General features: G+C 54.3%; 10 protein-coding genes and 1 non-coding gene across 11 annotated transcripts; 8 read left to right on the top strand and 3 right to left on the bottom strand.

Moving 5' to 3' along the window:
• Nucleotides 1-1,285: 1,285 nt before the first annotated feature.
• B0I36DRAFT_387570 (uncharacterized protein) lies at nt 1,286-5,662 on the bottom strand (the record flags this gene model as incomplete). Its single annotated transcript, XM_046161190.1, has 5 exons — nt 1,286-2,190; nt 4,100-4,427; nt 4,572-4,689; nt 4,747-4,826; nt 5,088-5,662. The coding sequence occupies 5 exons, from the start codon at nt 5,660-5,662 to the stop codon at nt 1,558-1,560; spliced, it is 1,734 nt and encodes a 577-aa protein (XP_046008857.1). The 3' UTR covers nt 1,286-1,557.
• A 1,109-nt stretch (nt 5,663-6,771) lies between these two features.
• B0I36DRAFT_367166 (uncharacterized protein) lies at nt 6,772-8,205 on the top strand (the record flags this gene model as incomplete). Its single annotated transcript, XM_046159415.1, has 1 exon — nt 6,772-8,205. The coding sequence occupies one exon, from the start codon at nt 6,772-6,774 to the stop codon at nt 8,203-8,205; it is 1,434 nt and encodes a 477-aa protein (XP_046008856.1).
• Nucleotides 8,206-9,050: 845 nt separating this feature from the next.
• On the top strand, nt 9,051-9,879 carry B0I36DRAFT_333027 (uncharacterized protein). The gene is made up of 2 exons (XM_046155167.1): nt 9,051-9,769; nt 9,838-9,879. Exon 1 carries the CDS (start codon nt 9,101-9,103, stop codon nt 9,650-9,652), a length of 552 nt encoding a protein of 183 aa, XP_046008855.1. The 5' UTR covers nt 9,051-9,100; the 3' UTR covers nt 9,653-9,769; nt 9,838-9,879.
• Nucleotides 9,880-12,912: 3,033 nt separating this feature from the next.
• B0I36DRAFT_417596 (uncharacterized protein) lies at nt 12,913-15,412 on the top strand (the record flags this gene model as incomplete). The annotated part of the gene is given in 3 exon segments (XM_046162121.1): nt 12,913-13,069; nt 13,123-14,040; nt 14,058-15,412. 3 exon segments carry the CDS (start codon nt 12,925-12,927, stop codon nt 15,410-15,412), a joined length of 2,418 nt encoding a protein of 805 aa, XP_046008854.1. The 5' UTR covers nt 12,913-12,924.
• Nucleotides 15,413-16,417: 1,005 nt separating this feature from the next.
• Nucleotides 16,418-17,206, bottom strand: B0I36DRAFT_251094 (uncharacterized protein; the record flags this gene model as incomplete). The annotated part of the gene is made up of 1 exon (XM_046150590.1): nt 16,418-17,206. One exon carries the CDS (start codon nt 17,204-17,206, stop codon nt 16,418-16,420), a length of 789 nt encoding a protein of 262 aa, XP_046008853.1.
• A 1,524-nt stretch (nt 17,207-18,730) lies between these two features.
• B0I36DRAFT_216682 (uncharacterized protein) lies at nt 18,731-19,111 on the top strand (the record flags this gene model as incomplete). Its single annotated transcript, XM_046148976.1, has 1 exon — nt 18,731-19,111. A coding segment is annotated over one exon (381 nt), but the record flags the coding sequence as incomplete, so codon positions are not given.
• A 117-nt stretch (nt 19,112-19,228) lies between these two features.
• On the top strand, nt 19,229-20,050 carry B0I36DRAFT_333012 (uncharacterized protein). The gene is given in 3 exon segments (XM_046155166.1): nt 19,229-19,408; nt 19,429-19,988; nt 20,004-20,050. The coding sequence occupies 2 exon segments, from the start codon at nt 19,397-19,399 to the stop codon at nt 19,921-19,923; spliced, it is 507 nt and encodes a 168-aa protein (XP_046008851.1). The 5' UTR covers nt 19,229-19,396; the 3' UTR covers nt 19,924-19,988; nt 20,004-20,050.
• A 494-nt stretch (nt 20,051-20,544) lies between these two features.
• B0I36DRAFT_226360 (uncharacterized protein) lies at nt 20,545-21,006 on the top strand (the record flags this gene model as incomplete). The annotated part of the gene is made up of 1 exon (XM_046149084.1): nt 20,545-21,006. A coding segment is annotated over one exon (462 nt), but the record flags the coding sequence as incomplete, so codon positions are not given.
• A 9-nt stretch (nt 21,007-21,015) lies between these two features.
• On the top strand, nt 21,016-22,207 carry B0I36DRAFT_333010 (uncharacterized protein; the record flags this gene model as incomplete). The annotated part of the gene is made up of 1 exon (XM_046155165.1): nt 21,016-22,207. A coding segment is annotated over one exon (883 nt), but the record flags the coding sequence as incomplete, so codon positions are not given.
• A 177-nt stretch (nt 22,208-22,384) lies between these two features.
• B0I36DRAFT_t150 lies at nt 22,385-22,459 on the bottom strand. The gene has a single exon. It is a non-coding gene; the product is annotated as a tRNA-Cys (tRNA).
• Nucleotides 22,460-23,611: 1,152 nt separating this feature from the next.
• B0I36DRAFT_333008 (uncharacterized protein) lies at nt 23,612-25,696 on the top strand. Its single transcript, XM_046155164.1, has one exon. It carries the CDS (start codon nt 23,699-23,701, stop codon nt 25,385-25,387), a length of 1,689 nt encoding a protein of 562 aa, XP_046008848.1. The 5' UTR covers nt 23,612-23,698; the 3' UTR covers nt 25,388-25,696.
• Nucleotides 25,697-25,951: the final 255 nt, after the last annotated feature.

Below are 25,951 nucleotides of genomic sequence, written 5' to 3'. Positions count from 1 at the left end.
CTTGTCGACCACTCGTTGTGCGCTCCACGCAACGGGACATTGTTTATATCCGCAGACATAGAATCGGGTCCTCTCCCTCTTCTCCTTCGTTCTGGCCTTGTATCCATGTCGGCTGACAAACACTGACACGATCCGTTCTAAATCTTCGAATGAAGGAAATGTCCAACCGCATGGTGGGGCGCCGTCACTTTTATAGTCGATCTTAGCCCGGCCCAGGGCAAAATACTTCATAGCCTCCATAGGCAGTGATAACACGGAGAATGAAGACGCAAAGATGATTGAGAGACGTCGCTTTGGCCAAAAGGGGGTTCGCGAAATGCGGGGCGCTGGGGAAGTTTTCCACGAGCGTGGAAGCTTTTCCACGGGCGTGGAATTTTCTCCACAGGCGTGGCAGCTTTTCCACGGGCGTGGAAATTTCTCCACAGCCGTGCCTAAAGTCGCGTGAGTAGCGGTCCCAACCACCCCAACACCGCATTTAAGATTACTGTACTACAAACAAACCGCTCCAGCTGGGCGAGACGAAGGGTGGAGTCAGATGCTGGGGTCTAGCCGACAGAACGTAAACAAACAATTGGCTTGGCGTCCGTTCGCTTTCTAACGGGATCAACGGGGACCTGGGCCAGATACGTAATAGCACCGAGAAAAATGGCAGACAGGTTCGAAAAACCTTAGAAATAAAGACGTGCCATCATGATCATCATCCTTCCGATTGGGCTTGGCATAATCGTGCACGATGCGTGCTACGCGATGGCCTATCAAAGACCTGACGAATGTTGAGCCGCGTTGCCCCACCCCACTTGCCACTTTAGGGAGGAGGAGCTGGCAGGACATGGTGGATGTTGTACACATGCGACAGAGCCGCCCCCGCCCCAGTGCTGAAACAGGACTCCACCACAACAGCGGTGAGCTCCCTCGGTATTCGGTCACGGGGCATCCCACAAGCTCAGCACGTCGGACTGGCTGGGCTTGTGGGCCGTCGTCTTCGGCCCAAAAGAAAAACAAAAAAACAATTATCTACGGCTTGTTCGGGGTGGGACATCGGCCACAGCGCACCAGGCGGAACGCCGCTCCGCGTCCCTGCTGCAGGAGAGGACGTGGTTCGACGCGGACTTAAACTTGCATGAACAGAGGGGCAACAATATGTAGGAAGTTGTATTACATACCAAGTGGGAAGAGCGCCTGGTAGCGGCTTACTCCTTGCCGCCAGATGGTAGGGGAGGCAATTAGCTAACCTTCGTCTCGCTAGATCAGGTCACACATATTGCTGGCTGAGACAAGCAAGGTTCGGGCAAATTCTTGACAGGAAGTGTAACTAAACGAGAGATACATTGACCAGCTTTATGTACATACAAATGTCGATTCGCCTACGAATGGCCCGCACCTACACTGCCAGACACTATGTCTCACCTTCCCAGACCGCGGCGAGGAGGTTCCGTAGGGCAAGAAATCTATGGGTACCCTTGACATTGTTTTACGAACGTCCTTCCCATACACATAAGACATTCTTGTAGAGAGTATGAGCCGGGAATCACCGCACCCCGCAACTCACTTGCGACATTACAGAAGGTCCGCTATCCACTTGATTTCTTCGTAATGGTGACCAGGAAGGGAATCGAGCGGCTCCGCCCAGGGGATTCCGAACCGACGACGCCACGTTGCAGAGACTGCCGCAGCCACCATCTGGCTCGCAGAGCAAGAGAAGAAAGACGGCTCCACCAGTGCAGCCCGGAGGACACGCAAGACTTCGAAGCGTATGTATTGCTCCAAGGGGGTGCGCGAATCGGGAGGATACACAAAGTCGAGGAAGTGGATTGGGGTTGAGCCGTTGACGCAGTGGCCAATGCGGTGCAGGATGCTCGCCCGTGTGCTGAGAATGCTGTCCATGGAGAGCTGGCGATCTGTATCCATGACTGCGGTCTCCAGCATCGCCTCAACGATGGCTCTGTGGACTGCAGTGAGGCCGAGTGCCATGTCAAGACATGCGCTGCCGACCTTCGCGTAGAGCACCTCCCTGGTCGGCTCAAAAATGGCCCATTTTTCAGGTTTGAGGATGGCACGGAGAGCAATGTTGACTGCGGCGAAGACGACTTTGTGCTCGAAGCGGAAGCGCTCGTCGAGCGACAAGATGTAGTGGATAACGCCTTCACAGAGCTCTTGCAAGAGATCCTTGGTATCTGTATCCCAGTCCTCCTAGGCTGCCGGGACGCAGAGCTGGTTCTCGTGCATCGCTGCGTTGATCATGAGACCTGCGGACGCGCCGATTAGACCTTGCGCTTTTGCTTGGCGTCAATCATTCAGGTGACGGGTGTGACGGCTGCAATCGTGGGAGCCGGCCTCAGGGCCAAGTTGGGAAAACAACTCGTCCATGTGTACGTTCTTCTGGCGGGTCTTCCTTGCCACTTGGTGAGATGGCGACTGCCTCTGCCCAGAGACTTTGTAGACGAAGCATGTTTGGCTTGGTCTCTGTCCACTAAGAAAGAAGAGGTGCTGGCGGAGTCAGCAGACGAATGCAGACTCAACGATTCAGAATCGCCCTGTCTGGTGTATTGGCAGGTGCTGGAGGCGGTCTCGAATGGTACGCTTACCTCGGTGCTGGCTTGTGCACCCGTGAAGCAGATCGGGGTTGATGTTGATGATGGAGAAAAGAGCGATGGCCTGGTGATGGCTGCCGGGGAAAGTGCGGTCTTGAGCACCTAGTGACAAGGTGCATTGACGGCGGATGCCTGACAGCCAGCGACGCTGGGTGCCTGGCAGCCCCTCAAAGTGGGCCCCCTTCAACCCCTTTGCACCACATAACGCCACCTAGTCACCCGTGGAGCTCGCACTGCAAGTGCTCCCGCTCTCCTGGAGATATGTCCCCCCGGGGTGCTCTGCTTATTAGCCAGCATGAAGGAGCCGAAGCATCGCAGGGACGCTTGTCCTGATAATTCAAGGGGTAGCTGACCGCATTGTGGCGGCCCGAGGCTTCGCCAGGTGGCCGCACAGACTCACCAAACATGGCTGGAGGGAGGTTTGGCTGCCTTCAGCGGACGCAAGCATGACGGCAAGCAGGAGCTGAGTATCCCCGCCTGCAACGAACATTCGCGAGTAGCGGGTAGGTGGCCTTTGCATGTCAGGACACTTCCAGGGTCATTGCCACCGCGCAAGCTCAAAAGAGGGCAAGCATGAGGCGCACAATCAGACCTTCACCAGGGGGCCCCAGGACCAGTCCGAGGCCAAGCCCTCAGAGCAGACGGGCAGTTTCATTATGGCCACCTGAAGCCGACAATGAACCGTAATTTTCAATACGAGGCTGCATTCCTCTGAGCCGATGATATGATGACTTTCCTGGGAGTTCTTTTTGCACGCACTCTTTGCATTCTCAAACAAAGCATCGACAGTCTGGGCAGCGCCAACCAAGTGCTGTGCATGGCTCATGACCCAGACCGCGATTGCACCCTGGCGACCGACCCGCCGGGCGACACTGCCTCGACCAACTTACATGTTGAGCCGGTAAGCAAGAACCGAAGGAAGCCATGGGCCGCCGCGGTCGCTGCGCTGTGGCGGGCTCGTGGCGACAGCCCAGTCCGGCATCCGAGGGAGGTTTCATTTGTTCCAACGTGCCGCCTTACGACCGCTGTGCGACCCATGCCCTGTGACTCCGATGCGCAGTCACGCAAAGCCCATTCGCGTAGCTACTGCAGCGTGTTTGCTATATCGCACCATAATGCTCGGCCGCCTAGGACTCGGCTCGCTTTTTAAACCCGTTGCAGCACCGGTCTGCCCGAGCTCCGGGTCGCTGAATGTAAAATTTTTGAGGGTGCCGTCGCTGACAATGTGCGCCGGGCCAAAGCAGCTGTGCCATCTTTAATGGTTGCCATGCAACGCGCTTGCCAGCAGCCGAATGAATGTCCCCGCCCCGTACTCGATTAGAAACCAAAGCGATCATCACTGGTCACACGTTCATTGCATGGCCCTCTCGAGAGGTCATCGTCGGGGTTCTTACAGAGCACGAGCCTCAGGGCGGTGCGGCCGCCCAGCTCCTTTTCACCAATTTCGGGGGATTGTGTCGAGCCTAGCAGGCAGACTCGGCGCACGCACAAGGGGGCTGCACACGTACGCGCCGACTGCTGGACGGCTGCCTATCTCTTGATAGATTTCTGCTGGTAAAACTCGAGGTTGCCTTCCCCGTCTTGATTCCCGTCTTGATTCTAGGACTCAGTTCCCGGTGTACATCGTCCTCGCGCCATACCGTGTCCAGGCATGCATAACGAGTCCCAAAGGACTCAGCTCTGCGGTCATCAGAAGGAGGAACAGCGAGGAGGACGAGTAGTCTGTCAATGTCGGCATAGTGATTCATGCTTCCACGCTTTGCCTTCTTGCCTGCTGATCGCCATATTTCTGTGACTGTCAGATAGTTTTCGAGGTACATGTGCTTCCTCTGAGGCCTTGTAACCGAACAAAATCCTACCCGACATGACATTCTGCCATTTCCGGAGCAGGATATGACCCTGGCGTTGAGTCATCTCCTCCAAACCAGCTCGACAACTTCGTCAGGCACCCCACGGTCTTCAACTCCTTTCCACACATACAGCTGTCTCATGAGATCTGCCCTGACTTCCGTGTACTTGAGGTAGTACGTTTTGTGATCACTGTCGGGCACCCTGTCGCGCAGCGGCCCCATGCTGTACTCGTACTTCGGGTCCTTGCCTGCATAGACGTTGCCTCATGTTCGCTCTATCTTGTTCAGATCAAGCGAATCCACACCCTTTGGGTACACGGTGATCGAGTAGCCATTACTAAGGACAGTATCGTTGCCAAAGATGAATCGTTGAAGGAAGCAGTTCCTGTGGCACAAGCTCGCCTAGTCAGCATACACGTTGCTGGGACCCCGGTGCTTCACGAGAATGAATTACCCGCAAAAGTTCGTCGCCTGCGCCATGGAAACTACAGGTTCGCTGTACCAGCTTTTCCAGTGGTGCAAGTTCAAAGGCTCAACGCCAGATTCGAAGAAGCCGCGCAGGTCGCCCAGCAAATCATGTTGATATCCTTATCGAAGAGGTTAGACTCTTGTCACAAGACATCAATGTTGGGGTGGAAGGACTTACAGATCTGGCAGCACGGTCAGACGCGCCCTACTGTGGCGGTAGACACAGTCACGGATGATTATGTCTCCCAACTGAGGCGGGGACTCCTCGATGCACTGGAGGAGCTGGTCCAGGTTCCCGATCTTCCTGGCCAGATGTGCAGAGAGATATACGCCAGCACCGCCATAAGCCATGAGACCGAATCGCGTGAGAGAGCCCCAGTCCTCCGTCAGCCCGCCAACATAAAGGTCTTTGTTTTCGTGATCAAGAGAGCTGAGTGCCGTGGATAAAGGCTCCAGGTGCGGAAAGAACGTGTCGTCGTCAAGCAGAGCGAACCACTTTGTCTCTGGCCCGCTTTCGGCGAGCATCTTGCTGAGAACTGCAAAATGTGATTGAGACATGGAATGGTTGCTGGCGATGGGCGGTATGAAGATGGCGTTGATCTTGAGGCTGTGAAACTGTACAAGCAGGTCGGCGACTTCGTCCTCATGCCCGATGTAGTCTTCGATCACCACGACGAGGAGTGTGCCCCGGTCAGAGGTCCAATGAGCAATCGAGTCGACGCTCTGACTTAGACGAACCAAAGACGCGGCCATACCGAATGCCAGGTCTTCATCTTTGGCTGATCGTGGGTATGCATTTTCGAATGGTAGGAGAATCGCATCGCACGGCTCTATCTGCAGAGATCCGGGTTGATCTAGCCTTGCCTCGATGGACTCCGCGACGAGCCGTAGGGCAACCCTCGTGACATTCCTTCTGTCGACGGGTAGATCGCGAGAAAGCTGGACACAGCTTTGTGTGTATTTGAAGGTTGACGAGAGCCTGATATGTCCATCTTTACCGGCTCGACGCACAAATCCGAGGGTTGCAAGATCTGTCCTTCATACGTCCGACTCACTAGCCGAAAGGAGTGTAACCCCGTCTGTTCCACGGTACATTAGCCATAGGCGACCCAGAATCAGTAACGAGACGATTGTGCCCACGATGCGTGTGATGTGCATTTCTTGTGTTCTTGGTGGGGTCAGGCTTATTAAGTTCAATCGTTTTTAGCGAACACGAGTCAAACTGTAGGACAATGGCAGGCCCATGTTAGATAAGTCACGACCCAGTGCATTTGCTTGGTAATACGCAAAAATCAAGCATCACCTGGTGACAGCAACTAGCAACATCATGGCTCATGGCTGAGTGAGGAGCCTGGGGGATTTGTTTGTTTCTATAGTCTCTGCCAGTTACACGGGACCGCATTCGCCTCTACACGTTTAAGAAATGCTTAAAATGATGCGCTGGGGAAGGGGTCACCGTCTCCTCGTTTGACTAACCTGAGTTATCTGCAACCAAGCCGCATTCCCATCTAACCTTGGGAATTCCACGTATATTTGCAAAAGCTTCTGCATTGTTATCTTGCCCAAAGCACCCCTGTCTAGCTCTGTTTGTGATGCAACGTCAAGTCTATTGTTTGTGGAATGTCTTTCAAGTATGCCGAGGGAAGGTGGCCGATCATGTAGATTCTAGGTAATTGGATTGTTAGACCTATCACCGGCAAGGGACGCCTATTAGAATAAAGTAACTCTAACAAACACTCACGCCTACGACGTTTCAGTACATATAAGGCCAGCTTAAACGCCAGGTGTACTTGCATTTCAGTAACCGCCCAGCAAAACTAGGACCTACCAGTATCGTGCGGCCTCTTCCGAAATCAGTAGTCATGGCTTCAAATCAGATAGAGCACTCCAAGAAGTCGCAAAAGAAGTTTCTGGTCTTTGTTGACTGTCCCGACCCTGATAACTGGTTTATGGTTCTCTCCATCATTCGGCGCAACCCACGTCGACGTGTTTGTGTCATTCTCTCGCCTAGGCCTGTCGACCTCACTGTTAAGTGCTATGGTAGTCATTACCCTGAAGTGTACAACGCCGTTTCAGAGTACACTAAGCGACCGAACGGAGAGGTCGATAACAACGAAGTCATAAGACGCATGTTGACACCGTTTACAGAAAAGCCGAAATGGGTTACGGAAATCAAGCAAGAGATCGCGGAGGAGTGGTTCAGCAAGCCAGACCGACTTTTTGAGGCCGATGGCAGCCATTTTAAGTCCATTGCAAGTACCTATATCAGGCTCATTGCGCACTATTGGACGACCCTTCTGGACGATCTCGACATACCTCGAGATCGCTACCAGTTCTACACGGACGAAGATTCAATGAAGAAAATATCACCAGGAATGAGACACCAGGGCCACAAACATGATTACACATGGGCATTTCGAGAAGATGAGGCTCTGAAGAAGCGGCTCGACAATGCCTTGAAGTCAAACGATGGCGAAGAGCGCGAAGGGCTCATACTCGGCGTGTGGAACGACTACATTCAGGTGAAAGATGACAAACGACGAGCTTCCAATCAGGCCGACATCGTCCTCTCATTTGATCAGCTCATAGAGGAGGAAAACGCTCTGCGTGAAGAGAAACGAACTACAGCCGAGAAAAGTAAGCTGAGGAAAGCTCTCCCACTAGTCTACGCTCTGCTTCATAGAAAGGATACAGGCCCGCGCGCGGCCATAGGCGGACCCTTCACCGAAGCTCTCAAGTGGGTTGAGAACGATCTGCCCATGGAGAGCGCCACAGCTATGGCTTGCTACATTTACGGCAATCTCAACATCTTGACCAATCAGTTCAACGTTGCTGTCGACATGTATTCGGCATGGGAATTTCTGAACCTTGTTGAAAAGAAAAAGATACACACGGTCCTGGTGCCGACGGAAGTCATCAAGGAGAAAGAATGGCGAAACAACAAACTTGCCAAAGTCTTCAAGAACTATCCAAGACTCTCTGAACTAGTGCGTGGCTTCACGTACAGCGACAAACTGCAGGATGCCACTATGTTCGACTGGAATACAGCTCTCATCGATAGCTGTCCCGGTCTCTTGAAGACCAAGCGTGTACGCCCCGTTCTGAGAATGATGCGGGAGGTCGGGGCAGGGAAAGATCCAGAGGAGGTCGATTTCGAAGGAAGCTTGGAGGCAAGCCCGAAGCCCCCTACCGGAATGTTGAGGGTTGAAAGTAGTGAGATCCAGGGGGCCACACTACCTGACAATGTGTTGGACCGAGAAGGGTTTCAACGGAAGGATCTTGAAGAAGTACCATGATAAGATCCCGAAGATGATGATCGAAGATCTGACAGGTAGGAAGAAATCATTCTGGGGCAGGCATCATGTGATTCACCCTTCCTCAACAGCATTCCAGACTATGACCATGGAGCTCCGTTTGCGGCATGCCTGCTGGAGGGACCTGTCCTCGATCCATGCTCAATAGGAACATTGTAGCACCTTCCTGTAGATCTAGCAAGAGTATATAGCTTGGTGATACAATGGCTCAGTGTTAGGAAGTCGGGTGGCAGATACGTGCTATCCCAGACCTCTATTCCGATCGGAGCCGTACGGATCGACACTGCATATAATATCACCGTCAATGTTGCTCGCATGACCAAAACAACCCCGACCTTTTACGTCCAAGGCTAGCTCGATTTTCCAACTCTATGTTTTAGCTTCGATGAACTCATTTGCGTCCTTTTCTTTCCACCTTCACATCTTGTCGTGGAGCGGGAGCTTTTCGCTTACCGTAATCACCAGTTCCAGCAACAGCAGCAACAGCAGCGAGACCAATACGTTACCGTCGCCTCGCCCCTCACGATGCCTTCGCTAATAATGGAGGGGCTACCCAAATATTCGCCGTCTCTGGCCCCCGCACCGTGCTCCCTGCGCCAGTCGACGTCGCTGCTGCTCCTGCTGCCAACGATACCATGGAGTCACCGGAGAAGTACGGAGACGTTAGCGTGGGCAATGAGCAGCCCGCGTCTCGCCCCGCGGCCGTCACTGGCGCCTTTCCGGCCAGGTTTCCTTGCGTCGAGGGTCAATAGTCGTCGCTACCGCCGCTAAAGAAGATGGATCCTGTCCTGCGTGCCGTCGCGGCTGCGCTTTCGCTGCTCACCCATACATCGGACGTCGGAGCCGCTGCTGCTCGGCAAGATAGGTAGCGTTAACTATGCTGCTTCTGTTGCTTGGACGGCGATTGACTATCGTTACCGTTGTCGTAGTGCGCTTGGCAGCAAACGGCAGCGCAGTAACACCTATGGCAAGCTTGAAGGGATGTCAGCAGATGCTGAAGGAATTTCAACGAAAGGATCGACCCCGGCAGTCGACTAGTCAAAATCAGGAGGGACCTCCATCGACACCAACTCGGAAGTCAGCTCCAGCTCGTGGGCGTCGAGTGCGGGGAGAATCCCGTCCTCACGATCCGGCTCTATCATCCCCCGCTGAAATAGCTCTTTGCCACGGGACTCCGCGTTCCTTTTCAGGGTCCGGATACGGCGAAGACGGGCCAACGATAAACCCAGATTCTGTTGGAGACGGTTCATCTCCTCCTGGAGAGCGAAAATTTCTTCCCCGCCGCATCTTCGTCCTTCTCCAACTCACGCTGAGTCTGGAGAACACGAGACAGCGAAGAAGCAACGGCAACGCCATCGCACTGCTTCTTGTCACGGATACACCGCTCGCAACGGTTGGAGTCCGCCGCCATACGACAAGACATACCTGAACCAGCACGAAAGCACCGAGTGCACGGCATGGCTGGATCTTCGAGAGAACTGAGCACAGGCAGAACGCTCGGAAATGAAGCTCTGGCGATGTCGAGAACGCGGGTTTCGGACGGGACCTTGGGTGGACATGGTTAGTTAAAGAAGGAAGGAAATGGCCAGGTTGCGTGGGCCAGAAAGGACGAACCTCTTTGTGTTGCTGAGGGCAGCGCCAGGGGAGGAAGGGGATAATGTGACGACTCGGACCAACAGGGGGTTGTTTGGGCTGCGAGGCAGGACAAACAAGGCCGCAGCATCGGGCCATGGACAAGGGCAGGACTGCGAAGGGTCACGGGACAATTATGTAAGCAAGGACCTTAGTCATCAGGCAGGGAGGCCAACACTCATGTGTCGGCCTTGCGACAGAAGGCTGTCGGCGCTACAAGCATACGATGAAGGACAAAGGCGCATATAGCCAGGAGGATTTCCTAGACAGACAGTCATTACCTTTGCACTTCAGCGATCAATCTAAGTACCATTCTCACCCGCACTTGGACTAGTCACTCAATTGCCGAGACTGGTATCTCTTCCCAGAGACACGACAACCCCAGAGAGAGAACGACATTCGACCAGTTGTGATATTGCTTGAGCTTTACCTACTTCGCAGAACAGCAACCCCGAAGCCCGGCCCGACGGTTGACCCCGGAGGCCGGATCGTGACATTTGTATTATAAGTTTTCAAAATTATCTTGTATAGAATAAGCATTACGTATTACTTAGGTTCGAGACCAGGTGGGCTCGCATCACGCGTTATACACTTACGTGGAAATGTTTATACGACAGTTGCCGTCGCGTGCTTCGCCCCTCTCTATAGAATTGCCGCCTCCTCTGTAAGCTCTCTTGGAGCGGTTGGATATCTTATGCCTATTTGGAGCTTGCTAGCAATTCATCCTTGGAATATCGCAAAGCGCGAGTTAGTTTCTATTACTTAAAGTGGGTTAACATAATCGGCGCTTTCTTCATAGCGAGCCGTTTCCCATAATACGAAGTGAAAAGGATAACCGAATTTAATACTTGGCTACAGTTGAAGAACCATCATAGCTAAGATTAATTAGCACGGCCGGACTTCCGTTCCACTGTGCCATGTATAAGGAAATAGCGGCAAAGTTAAACATGCTCTCCTTTATCTCTTCTCGCCTCTCCAACATCCGCGAACATTACTCGCCGAAAGTTGGAGAGGCTCCTATCTCTAGAAGGATGATTAACCATCTCCGCGAGGACGTAAGCCGGCTTGCCATCGCGATGAGTGAGGTTGTTCTTATGGATATGCTCGGCGCCCATGGTGATGTTAAGGAGCAGCTCCGGTTTATCCCGACCGTGTATGATGTTGATTACAGTAGCGAAGGCTTTATGCTTCTATCCTATAGCCTCTATCGCTCGCGTGCTATTGTCTCGGGGAATGCTCTCCTTCCACATCACCTTGCTCACGGGGCCTATGCATCCTGGCCTACCTACCCTTGGGATGTGTGACGCCGAAGGAACAGGTGGCGCGAGTGTGCGCCCGGACGCCGATAATTGGTCACACGAGGTCGGCTGGGTGTGCCTATTTCCTGCACAGTAGTTTCCTCATCGAGAGGACTCTGCGAATCGGCATTGCCTTCTCGAGGCAGACGATCTCCTGATTCATCCTCCATGGACAGTTGGGGCGCGACGACAAGGCAGAGTGCTGTCTATCCCAGGCAGGTCGCCACCGTGGATGTGCGGATTCGTTCACTCCTCAGCGAAAGGACAGGGACCACGCGTTTCGGACATTCTAGCTAACGCATGAAAAGCAGCAGACTTCGGTGAAGGCGAGACTGGGCGGAGGGACGAAGGGTCAGGGGTGCAGGAAGGGGGTAAGTGTGAGGGCAGGAGAGGAGAAGCGGCCAAACGGATGGCGTAAAGGCACGGCTGAACATCCATCACATGAAGCAACTGACTGTGACTGCGCCGAGATGCATGAACTCCGCCCTGAGGGAACGACGACCGGCAGTGAAGACCTCGGGGGTCTCCCCTGATGCAACCTCAGGAGGTGGCAATCAGCTCATCTGCCTTGCAAGTAACCTAACAGGAGACAGCCCTCATGCACGTTTCTAGCCGCTAGTGTGGCTGTCGTCACCTTTTCACATCGTTCTGCTCCTGTAATTCGCCGTTGCCATGACTCCCTCCATCCGCTTCCGCCGAGTCTGCCTTGACGATGCAAGACTGCGCGGGTCTGCTTTGTGAAGCTGCATAGACAAGACCACATATGGGCGCCATGTGGAACCTTGGCACGCCTGCCGAGATGGGGAAAGACCCAGGGAGCCAGACAAAGCGGTGACAAGCACAGCCCTTCCAGCAAAGGCTGTCTGGGCTCGACGTTCCAAGTGGAGGCAGCCCATAGTTGACAGAAATCAGCCCAATGTGTCTTGCGCAACATGTCTAGCTGAATCAAGTTCATACCTCCGTTCGTCATCTCCTAGGCAGAGGCGTCAGCCGGACATGGCACAGACTTGGATTGGACTGAGAAGCCCCTGAAGCACCAGCCGTCTGCGGTACAGGGAACGCCGGAGAGGCGAGGACCCGGGATTCTCAGAGGCAGCCGGACGACGCTGTCCCTGCGCCCCCAGCCTGCATTCTGTCCTCGCGTAACTCTTGAGGCGGCCTCCCTTCCGTCGTGGTTGGTAACTGGGAGTGACAGTAGAAAAGCGTGCCATGACCAACTCCTGGAGCCATTGACGCTTGCGAACCTGGACCTTCACGGGGCCGTACTCCCACATGCACAAAGCTCCCTGAGCAGCAGTTTTCCATCAACATTATCCGAATTCTCGCAGTGTCTGGGCGATTCTATGCGGCGATATTGCTGCTGGACGTTGAGGATCTCCAGCCGGACTTTTTCCGATCCGCCCGAGCCGGATCCATTGGATAGCGGCGCGCCTGCCTGCGTCGCGTCTCCGTCCCCCCACGCAACCACGAACGCCCATTATCTTCTCGACCACAACCCACTCCCTCGTTGACATCAGATACCAAACTCCCGCATGTGCAGTCATCACTCTTCGCGTTCTCGTTGCTCTTCTCGACGTCCCTGGTGAATAGTGCATGTTGATTGGTTGGTCGGGGGCCCACTTCTGTACCATGAAGCTGCTGACTAACGGTGCAGGGGCTGAGAATCGGGTGCGTCGGTGGCTGGGCGGCAAATTCCCCACCGCCCAAAATGTCGCGTCGCGCGACCTCCCTCGGCCTTCCCCGTCCTTCTCACCATCGCGTTCCGTCGACCATGGCAGACCAAGCGCGGTCGCAGATCATCAAGGAGAACCCCATTGGCAAAGGCCTTGATGCCTTCCGCGCTTCATTCAGTCTGATCTGCGAAGGCGCGAGCGTCCCCTGCACTCCGGACTCGCTAGGCAGCCTCGACCACGAAGGTAAGAACGACAGCACAGCTTCGTTCCATGTGGCCCTTCTGACCATTGTGCAGAGCTGCAGAATCTCACCCTTGATCTTCTTCTGGCACTCCAAAGCCTTCGAATCTCTCGCCTACTTCGTTCCAGCGGTAGTGGCAAGAATCTCCTGAGCGATCTCTCAAGACTCAATTCCGCTGTCAACTCCGACGACTTCGACCTCAACCGCATCAAACCTCTTCTGAATGCGGCTCTTACCGACGACCCGGACGACGCAGTTATCTGGAATGAAGTCTACCACGCCGTCACCGAATCCACTCCGCCGCCCCGACCGACAGCATCATCCCTCCACCAAACCCCTTGGCTGCACAACACGAGCAGCTTCGCGAACTCCTCCGAAGGCCGCAAAGATGTGGACAGAGTCCTTAAGTTGGAGCTTGGTCCTCTCTACATCGGGCTTCCTCGCTTCTGCGAGACATATTTCGGACGTGTGGCCGGTCTTGAGAGAGCGGCCGAGGCCGTCTTCAAGGAATGCAAGGGAGGCAGCAATCCGCTCTTCCATGAAGGCTGGAGCGGATGGCCAAAAGACGCAAACCAGGACGACGTCTTGAGCTGGTTTGCGGGCTTGTGCGAGAAGCTGGCGGCCTTTGCAGAACACCACGGGTCAAACCCGGCATGTCGACGGAGACCATTGGCACAACCCAACAAGCCAATCCGCGGTTCCACAGGGGAACGCAAATTGGACGTCGGCTTCGTGAACGACACCAAGGCCGACAAGGATTCTCAATGCCACTGGTCGCGGGTCCTCGTCCCCGGCGAGCTGAAAAGCAATCCATTGGCCGACACAGCGTCCAAGGCATGGCTTGATCTTGGGAGGTACGCGAGAGAGGTTCTCGCTGCTCAAGACACCCGTCGGTTCGTTTTAGGCTTCACTATTTGCGGATCTCTCATGAGGATATGGGAGTTTGACCGGCTGGGGGGGTCGCATCCGAACAGTTCGACATCAACAAAGATGGACTGCAGTTTGTGTCCACGGTCCTCGGCTTTCTCTGGATGAACGAGGAGGAGCTTGGGTTCGATCCGACAATCATGACGGCAAACAACGAACGATTTATCGAGATCGAGCGGGACGGCTCAACAGAACGCCTCATCATTGATCGGGTGATGAAACGCGCACCTTGCATAGCTGGCCGGGCCACGACTTGCTGGAAAGCCCACCGCGAAGGACAACCCCAGTCACTACTTGTTATCAAGGATTCGTGGCAATATACGGAACGCGATGAGGAAGGCGAACTGTTACGCGAGGCGACTGGCAAAGGCGTCGTCAACATGGCCCGATACTATCACCACGAGACTGTTCGGGTTCACGGTAAGGATGACGACATTCGAAGCAACGTGCGGGGAGGGTTAGATGTTACCAGAGCTACGAACTACCGGTCGGAACGCTCGATGCCTCCACCGAGTACCACCATGTCTGGCGCTTCGCGGAAGGGCCGCAGCAACAGCATCGCTGGCAAGAAGCGGTCTTCGAGTCAAACTGGCGCCGCGCTGCCCCCCAGCAAGCGATCCTGTTCGGCATCTCCAACGAAGGCTAGCAGCAACGCAATGCCAAACCGGGTGCATCGGCGTGTCATTCTTCGGGACTACGGAGAACCCATCTACAAGGCGAGCTCCCGATCGGCTCTCCTTGCCGCACTGGAGGGCTGCATTGAAGGACACGAATCCTTGCGCAAGGCCGGCTTCCTTCACAGAGACATCTCCATCAACAATCTCATGATCAACGAGGACGACGACAACATCTCATGGCCTTCGTTCTTGATCGACCTGGACCTCGCCGTCAGAGAACAACGTCAAGGCGCATCCGGAGCGAAGGGCAAGACCGGCACGAGAGCATTCATGGCAATCGGAGCCCTTCTAGGCGAGCAACATTCCTTCATGCACGATCTCGAGTCATTCTTTTGGGTCCTCTTTTGGATATGCATCCACTACAACGTGCCAGATGCGAACATTTCCCGGAGCAGAAGCAAGGATTTGGCGGCCGACCCCGACGAGAACCCCGTTTCGTCTCCGCGTAGCAGGGTTGTTCCTGAGTTTGACCAGTGGAATTACATCAGCATGGAATTGTTGGCGAAGGAGAAGAAGGGACAAGTATCTCATGAAGGGGACTTCATCAGATCCGCAGAAGAGAACTTCACTCCATACTACCAACCGTTGATACCTTGGGTCAACAAGTTGCGGAAAGTGGTATTCCCGAGTGGTGGGAGGTGGGAAAGAGAGGACATAGGATTGTATGTGAGGATGAAGGAGATCCTTGGAGAAGCCCAGAAGGACCCCAAAGTGTTGGCGGGAGACGGCCTCGCGGATTAGAGAAAAGCTTTGGACCTCGGCCTCCGGATCCCTTTCTCCCGCATCTTACCCCAGGGCCATCATCGACTGGGAGTTTGGCGGCTTCTGGCCCGAGTGGTTCGAGCGGCCTTTTGGGAGAGGTCAGGTGGAGGCGGATGACTCGCAGGCTGCGATCGAGGCATGGTTCGACGCCAATGGCCGCCGACACGCTGTTTTTAGGCCCCGGTATCTTCTTTCCTAGATAAGACTAGCCAGGTACTGTACTGTACTGTACAGTATTTCTAGAACTTAGGTAGTCATCTTCCGGCATCTTGCTAGCGGGCCCCATTTTTGCGTACTGCCGGCCCCGTTTCGACCACAGGCCCGAAATCTGGGGGAGAATGCGCATGGGCGCTGCTTCGATCCCGCCCACGACCGCCTCCTCCCTTACAACGACTGCCATCCTCCTCTTCACAAAACTCAATACTGGAGATACCCGCACAGTACAACCCCAACAAGCCGAGGCCCTCGGCCCGGGTTCCTGGGCTGCTGCCGTCGAACCCTTGGTCGAATTCCGGGTCCTCCCGAGGGTTTCCTGGTCGATCGTCCTTCAGCTGGCCGATTCAACCTCCTCACCCTGGGTTGTCAACTCGATCTCCTGGCTCGCTGGGTCGACCGTCTTGTCTGACGGGTGATCGGAATCCTCGGGCGTCCAAGGCGTGGGGCCGAGCTTATCGGGGTCCTATGCCACACTAGAGCTGGAAGCGGTGGACAAGACACATCGAACCGGATGCTTGCTCCTCAGACTCATAGCATAGAAAGACGGAGAATCTACAATCGATCTAACCTTCGCCACTGAGGACGTGGCATCCCAGATGGGCGACGAGCATGTGTACGTCGCGGCAAAGGACGGACAGCTCTCCACCGAGTCCTCCAACATGATCGCACAGCCCATACGCGACTTAGGGGTGGTTCCCCTTTCCTCCATCTGTCCTCGTCGTCTAGAGTTATCTGTTCTGGGCCTCGGAGTGGTTGAGATCATCGCCGTTACTCCGAGTCAGAGTCAGAGTCGGCCGTTGGGTAAAAGCCCCTCCCGAAGCCCATGTCCCCCGCGCGCAGCCGCTGAAAGTGACAGCGGCCGGGGAGACCCTCCTCCCAGATCTGCACCGTGTCGCCATACCGGTCCGCGTCGACGACAATCCGGGCGGTCCTTGGGAGTACGCCAGAGAGGTAGTGGACGATATCTTTCATCTCGACGTGCTTCGTCTCCTCGGCCGCCCAAAACCTGCCTCTGCTATAGTGTGGCGGCAGGGCGACGACGCCGAGGACCGAAATGTTTTTCAAGGCGTCATCCCATATGTCGTACCGTGGCGAAATATTCGGAAAGTTGAGGTAGCAAAATGGAGCGCCAGTGAAGAGTATGAGCTTCCGCATTTTGGCTCTCGTCTCCGGATAGAACTTGGCGATGCCGTCCCCGGAATGGGCCGCCATAGCGCCATTCAAGAAGAACTGGAAGGTGTTTCCGGCGTACATAGCAATCTGCGCCTCTGCAGAGACCTGGCGGGAGACGAGAAGAAGGCCAGGAATGGCGCGCCGACGAGGATTGGTGAATCTTGGAGGGCATGCGGCGTCGGAAGCCCGGCAGCAGTTGTCAAGGCCGTGTACGACTTCTTTGTTGCTATCGTCGTAGTGCACAAAGTTCTCGAAGCGAGCGAACTCTCGTTCGACCGACTCACTCCCAATCAGGAGATTCTGAGGCACGCAGAGCCTGTAAATCTGCTGGCGAATCTCGAGAGGCAAGGCCAGAAACTTGAAGCCAGCGCTTGTGGAGGGCATTGCGGAAGCTTCCATTGTCCGCAGGTAGGCGGGGGAGGCGACGTGAAGAAGGTGACGAAAGATGTGACGTCGCCCGAGCGAAGATTCAAGGCTCGTGAGGGTGGGGTGGGCACTCTGTTTGCAGAACGCACGGAAGGAGCCCGCTCGACGAGGCCGCCGCAAAGAGGAAGTCGTGCGAAGAGTTACGCGAGAAGAGATATCAACGACGCGCGAGGGAATAGAGAGGAGTGGAGTGGAGGTGGGTTGGAAAAGCCGACGCGGGGAGCGTGTCGCCGCCACGACTTCCGCCTTCTAATTGGTCTTTTGGTCCTGCGCGGCCCACTCGTGCAGCCCAATCGAAACGCCGACGACCTGACCTGGTTCTTCGATCGAAACCCTCACGTACTTCTCGACCACCGGCCCCGACAGTTCCTCACAATGACTTCGAACCACGCCCTCGGCCTGCTACTCTCCTCGACTCGGCTGTGCTTCAGCCAATGGAATGACTGCTGCGATCCCCGCTGACACTGACGCGACCCGCGGCATCCCACGTCTTCCGAGCCAGTCTTCCGGGCGCTCCAGGAATGACTTCAACGTTTTCCGGAGATGAGCAAACAGCTTCCCATAACAGTCCTCCTTGGCGGGAGACGGCCTGTGGCGTATTTTCCACATGGGCCATCCATACAGAGGATCACCTTGTGTTAATAACCTCTATCTATTTAACAATCAAAACGGGACTTACGGGTTGGGAGTGTCAAAGCCAATACGTGGGTGCCCAAAGAGCAAGAGCAGGCCACCCTCGCGGAATCATTGCTTCGCGATACGCATGGGTGGTGTGGCATCCTTGAAATACCATCGGTCTCGGTAATCGGCCCTCTCTGGCGTAAGTGTTACAGCGGTTCGAATATTCGTAGCTTCGTCGCAGGTTAGTTGTTCCGACGTCTCTTTTTCGAGCTTCAGCCATTCCTCCTTGTAAAGATAAGGCGCAGAGTTCTTCCCGGTCCAAGCCGCCAGGTCTTTCCTCGACGAGCGCTCGGTGTTTTGCTTGCGATCCTCCTGCAAACCTGACCATCATTCCCGGCCGGGAAGCCCGCCTACTGTATTATTCCACGGGGGATTTAGTCTAAATCCCCGGGTTCCACACGCCCCACATGTCCGACAGCATCCCTGCATATCGTGAAGTCTCTCTCATTCTCTTCATAGACATGTCATGTCCTACGAAACGTCTGTGCGCATTAGAGGTACGCGTCATTCCAACCCCTTTTTCCGCGGATTTAGTCTTAGTTCGTTACCCCAGATTTCCCTTCTTTTCCCAGTAACCCACGATCCACCGACAATCCACAATACCAACAGCAGCAGAACAGCCTGCAGTAATACGATGCGATGCGGAACCACGTACCGACCAACTCACCAACGACGCCGGAAGGCCACAAGGATCCCGACCCCGTTTTCACATACCTTCAGCTTTACGCCGATCCAACATACAATGTCCTGATCTGCCGCAGACCCGATTGTCGACACGCGATTTCTCTACATGGAGCTTAGGTTACTGCACACTTGTGGAATAAGCACAGTATCCCTCTAGCCGAGCGCTTAGGACTTCCAGAGCATATACGCGATCACTACTCTTCAGGCTTCCGCAATCCTACAGAGGCAGCTCTGCCGCCGTCTAGATCCAGGCCCCATCCGCATCTCCTGACCTACGATGGCTTCAGCTGCCGCAAATGCGTCTTCTTGACAATAAGCTTCCATGAGCTTACGAGGCATATCTCGCAGAGCCACCTCGACGGGCAAACCGCGACCCGACCGCGGATTGGCCTACTCTACGACGATGTCTACCTACAGTCTTGGGGAGGCGGCCCGAATCGACGATATTGGACTGTAACCGATGCAGATGGGAAAACAGGTCGTCTAGTCCCTGGCCGCGTAGCAAAACAAACCCCCCCCCCCGAGACGCCCGAACGACCTGTTTTCTCGGGGTACGATTCGACAAGGAAAGACCCAAACGATAGACGGAGTGCTATCTCTCAGAGCAAGCCATGGTGGCAGCAGATCTTCGAGGGCGCCAACTGTGCAGTGCTGAAGGCCCTCACAGCTATACCCTGCAATCCACCCACAAGACTCCTTCACCTTGGAAGAGGACTATATCCTACAACCACTCCCTACATTAGTATTCGAGCAGACGAGATAAAGACATCCGGGCTCGTTACTATGGTCGACTGGGTACTTTTCGCTGTGAGCAGACAGCCCACGAAACTTCTCGTGCAGTCCTCTGCTGGTTCCGAAGCCTCCACCCAGACAAGATCTATCCCAAGCCATTTACACTAGTATCGGCAAGATCGAGCCGACGGAAGTATCTCAAGACCTTCCAGCGTTTCATCGCCTTCATCTTCCGTACCTACCGCCTACCAAGCTTCCAACGACAAGACCTTCTCCCCGTCCGATTTAATTCGGAGCAGCAGCAGCTACTTGGTACTATCTGGTCCCACGAAGCTTGGAACGAGGAACAGCTCCTTCGGTGGATCCTAGCTGGAAAGCCCGCTCGTCAGCTGCGGCCGACAGCTAAGGAAGAACGGCCTACTCCAACACCGAGTAATAGGGAACGGAAACAGTCCGTCTCAAAACCCTTAGCCAAACGTCTGTCGAGAAAACGCTCGTTTACCTCCTATCGGCAAGACACCAAGTCGGACTCCCAACGAGATACCACTAAGATACGTCGGGACGACGAAGACGACTAGAACGACGAAGACGGCGAGAACGACGAGGACGACGAGGACGATAATAAGAGCGGCCACTCCGACGAAGATGTCAGCGACTCGGAGCTCAGCGACGGACAAAGCGAGACAACAGACAAGGTCCAAGACGCAAGTACACTGCAGAATCAAGTGATCGTCCTCAGCCCAGCACTGAGCCAGCTTCTCGAATTGCTATTCAAGCTGTGTATTACATTCTGTACCGAAGACTTCGCCGACGGCTATCCCAGCTCAACCCATCTCGTGTACTTCAGTGGTATTCTTAGCATCAACCCAGACGGCAGAGGCTTTCGCACAGCAAAGCTTTATACACCATTCGTTTCAGCCTTGATCTACAACCAGCGACTTCTCTTCCTAGAATATGCCCTACCTCTTCGAGCATATGAGCATATCGGGATTCCCCGGCGACCGCGACATCGGCAATTCGAGCGGCTCGATACAGTACGGCATAGGTATATGCTTACTAAGTCGATAACGCCCCTGACCGAGATGCTAAGCCTTCGTGACTACGGAAGAGTGATCGCTAGGACAGACACCCCGTCATTCTTTCTCCACTAGAGCGACGATCTCCAAACGGTATCATACGGGGACTCATTTACCATCACTATAGACACCTTCCGACAGTTATCAGAGCACTTCATCGGGCACGCAGAGGAGCTCTGCGAGCAGCTCATGCTTGGTCTCCAGGTGGACGTTCATCTTGAGAGAGTCAAAGACGACCTCGTTAATGCGAAAGATGGGTTCAGTTTCATCAGCCACCCGCATAACAAACTGTCCCACGCCTATGCCCAGCTACTTAAACAGGCCTGCACTCCGTATTCCGGACTGTTCGACGAGAGCCACGGGACATGGAAAGCTACCGCAGTCGCCCGCTACCAGAAGACAGCAGAGAGGCTGCTCGAGTTCCTTGCAGGTTGTTTCCATACGACAAGCGGCCAGACTGGTCGGTCATCGGAGCTCTTCAGCCTTACATACCAGAACAGCGCTTTCGGCGAACGCGGACTATACATCCACAATGGCTCAGTCATGACGCTCACACGGCATCACAAAGCAAAGCGTTCAACCAATCGAGAATTCAACGTTGTACGCTTCCTTCCTCTCCGAGTCGGCCGGGTTATATTTCGATACCTTGTCTACATCCGTCCTTTCCTTACAACGCTTGGTAAAGAGCCGGTCTCCAGCCAGAGATCGTTATCAGGGCATATTGTCTCGCCGCCCCTACTCTTCAGCTCGGGAGTAGACAGATCAAAGCCTTGGGACGCGTCAAAGCTCGCGGCTATCTTTAAGAAGGCGACATCCGTCTGCTGGGATACCTGTGTTAATCCTCAGATATACCGACAAATCGCTATTGGTATTACCGAGAAGCACGTCATCGAGATTGCTACGCCATTCAACCGGTATGACGACCTTGGCCCGAATGCGAGCATCAATGCCGTCTTTGCCTGGCAGAGCAGCCATCGCCCTATTCAGCGCGCAACTACATATGGACTCGACGGAGCTTTCCCTTCGCAACTTCAGCCAGCCCTTATCCGCATCTATGAGTGGGCGTCCTTTCGCTGGCACGAGTTCTTACATCAACCGAGTCGACGAATGCCTCCAAACACCCGCTCGTCGTACGACGAGCTACGACCGCTTGTTAGTAAGCAGCAGGACTGCCCTCAGCTGGAGGGTTTGCAAGACCAAGACCTAGGAACAAACGAAGACAATATTGAGACTGAAGCGACAGTACGAGCGATGATCCGTCCACCAACCCGTCCACCAATTCAACCGGTTGATAAACTGGTTTATATCGACACGACCCGCAACGTTACTATCTGTCTCCTCTGCCGGCTGGGAATTAAACCAGGTAACGGTACTGTTGTACATTTCCGGGGCAGACACAGTATGAAGGGAGATGAGCTACAGGACATTCGCAGAATTTGTTTCCAACCTACGCTTGTCGATCCGTTTAGCATTCCGGTCCCGGACGACAATACTTTACCATTGGACTATTTACCGATCTTGAGAGGGTTTAGCTGTACAGGTTGCCGCTTCCTAACAATCTCCAATAAGAACATACGTAAGCACTGGAGAGCGACGCATTGGAAGGGGATACAGTTTGACATGGTACCCGACGATATATATAGCACTGTACAGTTACAGAGCTTCGGGGTACACTCGCGTGCTCAGTACTGGATAGTTAAGAGCGATATTGAGGGAGAAGATACTATAGAGTAAGAGTAGTTTAGAAGGATAGTAGAGATAGTAGAATCAAAGTTTCATTACGCTATTTGTATAACTTAAGTTCACGTTATATAAAGCAGAGAGTAAAGCACGGTCGTCGCTACAACCCGGAGTCGAACCGAGGACTCCGCTTATAAGGAGACGGCGTATAAGGAGGCAAAAGAGAGAGAGCAAGCCCCGAGCTTCACGCGGCGGCAGCAGAATGAAACTGAAAGCATGCAAGTGACCCGGCCCGGAGTTGAACCGGGGATTCTGCCAGGCAATTGCCAGCAGCGTCGTACCGCTTGACCACCGGGTCTTTTTGTTCTGGGAGACTGGCTGCTTATTTGGACATATAGGGTCACGAAGTGGCGGGCTGGCGGAGTGGCAGAGTAGTAGAGTGGCAGAGTGGCAGGTGTACGGTAGAATCACAGGTGAAGGTTGCCACAGCGCTTCACTGCTGATCTGGGGTACGCCCATGGCAGAAATGGCAGACTGGCAGAGTGGCAGGTATACGGCAGAGTGGTAGGTGTATGCCAGAATCACAGGCGAAGGTTGGCGCGCCGCTTCATTGCTGCTCTAGGGTGCGTGTATAGCAGAGTGGCCGACTGGCGGAGTGGGCAGAAATCGAAGGATGATTGTACTAGCCGTGGAATTAATGCCAGAATTGAGGGAATATATAGGAAGAAGTAAGAGGCTTCGAGACAGGACTATCAAGGCTGCGGCGAAGCCATATGCAACTTAGCGGACATGGTATAAGCTGTACGAGGTGCATAGGCAGGGTTATATACCTACAGTCAGCCAGTAGAATGTAAGCGGGCCGGGTAAGTTACAGAAGACAGGAGGGGCCGAGAGCACTAGCAGACGATAACCGAGACAGGCATGGGCAGGGATATGAAGTAGGAAAAGCAGATTTGACCCGACGCCACGGAGGCGGCCTGGAAACGAGGGGTAATTGCCCGAGTCGTGTAATACTTACTTAAGATAAGCTGTCCAGAGTAGCTAACACAGGAGGCAGAGGTTATAGTATGTATGGAGGTAGGAGGGATAATATGAGCGAGCTGAATTTAAATAGTAATTTAATCAGTTGCAGGATTATAACCTAAAAACAAGTGCTTCGTAGGGTTCGGCAGAGACAGCAGAGACGGCAGAGGCAGTAGAACTGTACTCAGATGACAGGGCTGGCCAAGCAGCGGCTAAGCCATAAATAGCTTGGGAAGGCTTATATTCGCCTGGTAGGCGCAACGGTAGAAAGAGGTCGCCTGTAACACTATTATAGAGCAGGAGATACTCAATCTACTTGGTGTGTGGCTTACTTGGTTGTGCAGCTTAACTGCTTGTGTGGCTTACTTGCTTGTATGTCTTACTTGCTTATAGATTGCGTGGTTGCGGGGTGGACAGGGGGGCAAGGAGGGGGATACAGTAAAGCTTCGTTGGCTGCAGAGAGAGGGTCCTGGTCCAAACGGCTATATCTCAGCCCTCTCACAACCTAGGAGCAATCCAGCATGCCGCCGCTTCTCCACCTTATTTACTCTCGTCCCAAGTAACAACTCTTGTCATGGAGGCCGATGGTTCAGTGGCTACGGAGTCATCCGCACATATCGAACGATTACCCGATGAACTCTTACTTCGGATCTTCGCTCACACTCTGCTCACTATCGAGCAGCTGTGCATGGTCAACGCTGATCGCGGTGCGGACTTGCGACAGATAAGCCGGCTTTGCTTAGTTTCGTCTCATTTTCGAACTGTCGCTCAGCCACTCATCTATCAAACACTCCAGTTCACGCAGACTGATCCTCTCTGCGATGGATACCAGTTCAGCTCTAGCCAGGAATTTACCTACCTGCGCCGCCGCCCGGATGAAATCCAGATTGTCCGTCACTTGGTGCTGAAGGGAACACCCTTACCTGTAGCGCGCCTCCTCGAAGCCTTCGAGGACCCGGCGATCCAGTCACAGATTCAGCAGACCTACTCGACCAGCTTCTGTACCTTTCTCGACAGCCTGATCGTCGAAGCGAGAGAAGTCACAACAACCTGGCCCCATAGTGTCGATGTTTCCAGATATCGAGGGCACTATGTACTCTCCTATGACCTCCTCGCCATCTGGTTACTCACCCTAGCAGACCAGGTCGAGTTTGCATCGTTGCGCGTCGTTGCAGATAGCCACGGTTCACTCCTTGCACGATTCTTCTCCTTCTGTGGACGTGCTCTCGGCACGGCCGATCGAGGCCTGCAGGCACGACTACCTTCTCCCCTCTCGCGTCTCCATACGCTTGAGCTTACTCCTATGGAGAACGATATTGGGACCGTGAGCAATGCTGCAGTCTCGGCATTTCTTTCGTTCCAAGGCCTCGTGAGCTGCTACACGTCGTATCTCAGCTGGGGCAGAGGAAGCTCGGCACCATCTAACCCAGGGGCACCATCCCGACCCTGGCCGATTGCGCCTCATATCCAGCACCTCGAGCTCAGATCCGCTGCTTTCCCGGGCACGCCGCGAAACCCTAAGAGCAGTAGTCTAGTGATCCGCGATCTCGTCCTGAGGGAACTCGGCTCTGACCTGAGGAGCCTTGTCGTAGACGTGGATCCTAAGGATGCGGATGCGTACGACGAGTATCCCCGCGCTAGGATGGACTTCGGTCCACTCGGCGAGGCGATCAGGACATACGGGACCGGACTACGCCGCTTCGAGCTCCAGCTATACAAGACAGCGGCCGGCCAGTTTGAGGAACGAGACAGCGGGGTGCTAGGTAACCTACGGGCGGCAAACATCAAACTCGAGTGGCTCAGTGCACCCATGTCGAGGCTGACATACTTTGAGCGCCCTAAGGACGGCGTCGGGGCTTACCCCGGAGATCACGACAAAGCATACATCCCACCAGACTTCGCGGATCTAGGGGACTACCTAGCCCCCAGCCTGCGATACTTTTGGACGAGTATCCCTAACCCTCGCTTCTATAACCCAGTACCTCAACATGATCTGAGCCACGACCTAGGTTCATTGCTCGCCAGTGCCGAGGCTAAGCTGCCACAACTTGAGTGGGTGCTCGTCCACGCGCCGTACCCCAACTACCAGCTACGCCAGGGTTACAGGACTTATCAGTACTGGGCAGAGGAGACGATGGGCCCCTTCCACTACCTATATCGTCGACGGCAGGGCCCAGGGTGTCGTAACACGCTAGGGCCTAAGCAGTACCCACCAGAGTGGAAGCAAGCTATCAAGCATGAGATCGCGATGAGCTTCGAATAGCACAACCAACCTGTCATGTAGGACAGGCTCGGACTCAAGTCACGTTTTGGTGAAGATACTTCCAGCGAGGCATCAAGCACTCCTTGATATATAGTATAAAGCCGCCTAGAGAAGCCTTCTTTCCTACTGGTGTCCTGGCCGTAGTAGACCCGTCAGTCTATCACACTTAAGAATATTATATTGGACTACGCGAGCTGTCGTTAGCAAGCGCGGTTAGTGAATCAGGTCTTCGAAGTAAGGATTTACCCACCCCGTGCGCGGAGGCATCCTACTGTCTTATTCCACCCCTAATTGAGTCAACTTCGAGGGGTCCACATACCCACATATGCAGTAACAACCGTGCACACCTCGACGTCTCTCTCATTCTCATGTTAGACATGTCATATCCTACGATAGGCCTGTGCACGTAGTAGATCCGTCTCATTCCAGCCCCTTTTCTCAGTAGATTTGAGTCCACTTCTTAACCCCAAATTTACCCCGATTCTTCACTAGATACGACCCACCGATAGTCCAGAATGCCGGTACTACGAAGACGACCTATAGTACGACGATGCGGAACCGATC

Source organism: Microdochium trichocladiopsis (genome assembly GCF_020744255.1).
Source record: "Microdochium trichocladiopsis strain MPI-CAGE-CH-0230 chromosome Unknown B0I36scaffold_9, whole genome shotgun sequence".
Taxonomy (NCBI): domain Eukaryota; kingdom Fungi; phylum Ascomycota; class Sordariomycetes; order Xylariales; family Microdochiaceae; genus Microdochium; species Microdochium trichocladiopsis.
Note: the sequence above shows the minus strand (reverse complement) of the source record. Positions and strands in the feature narration are given on the sequence as shown.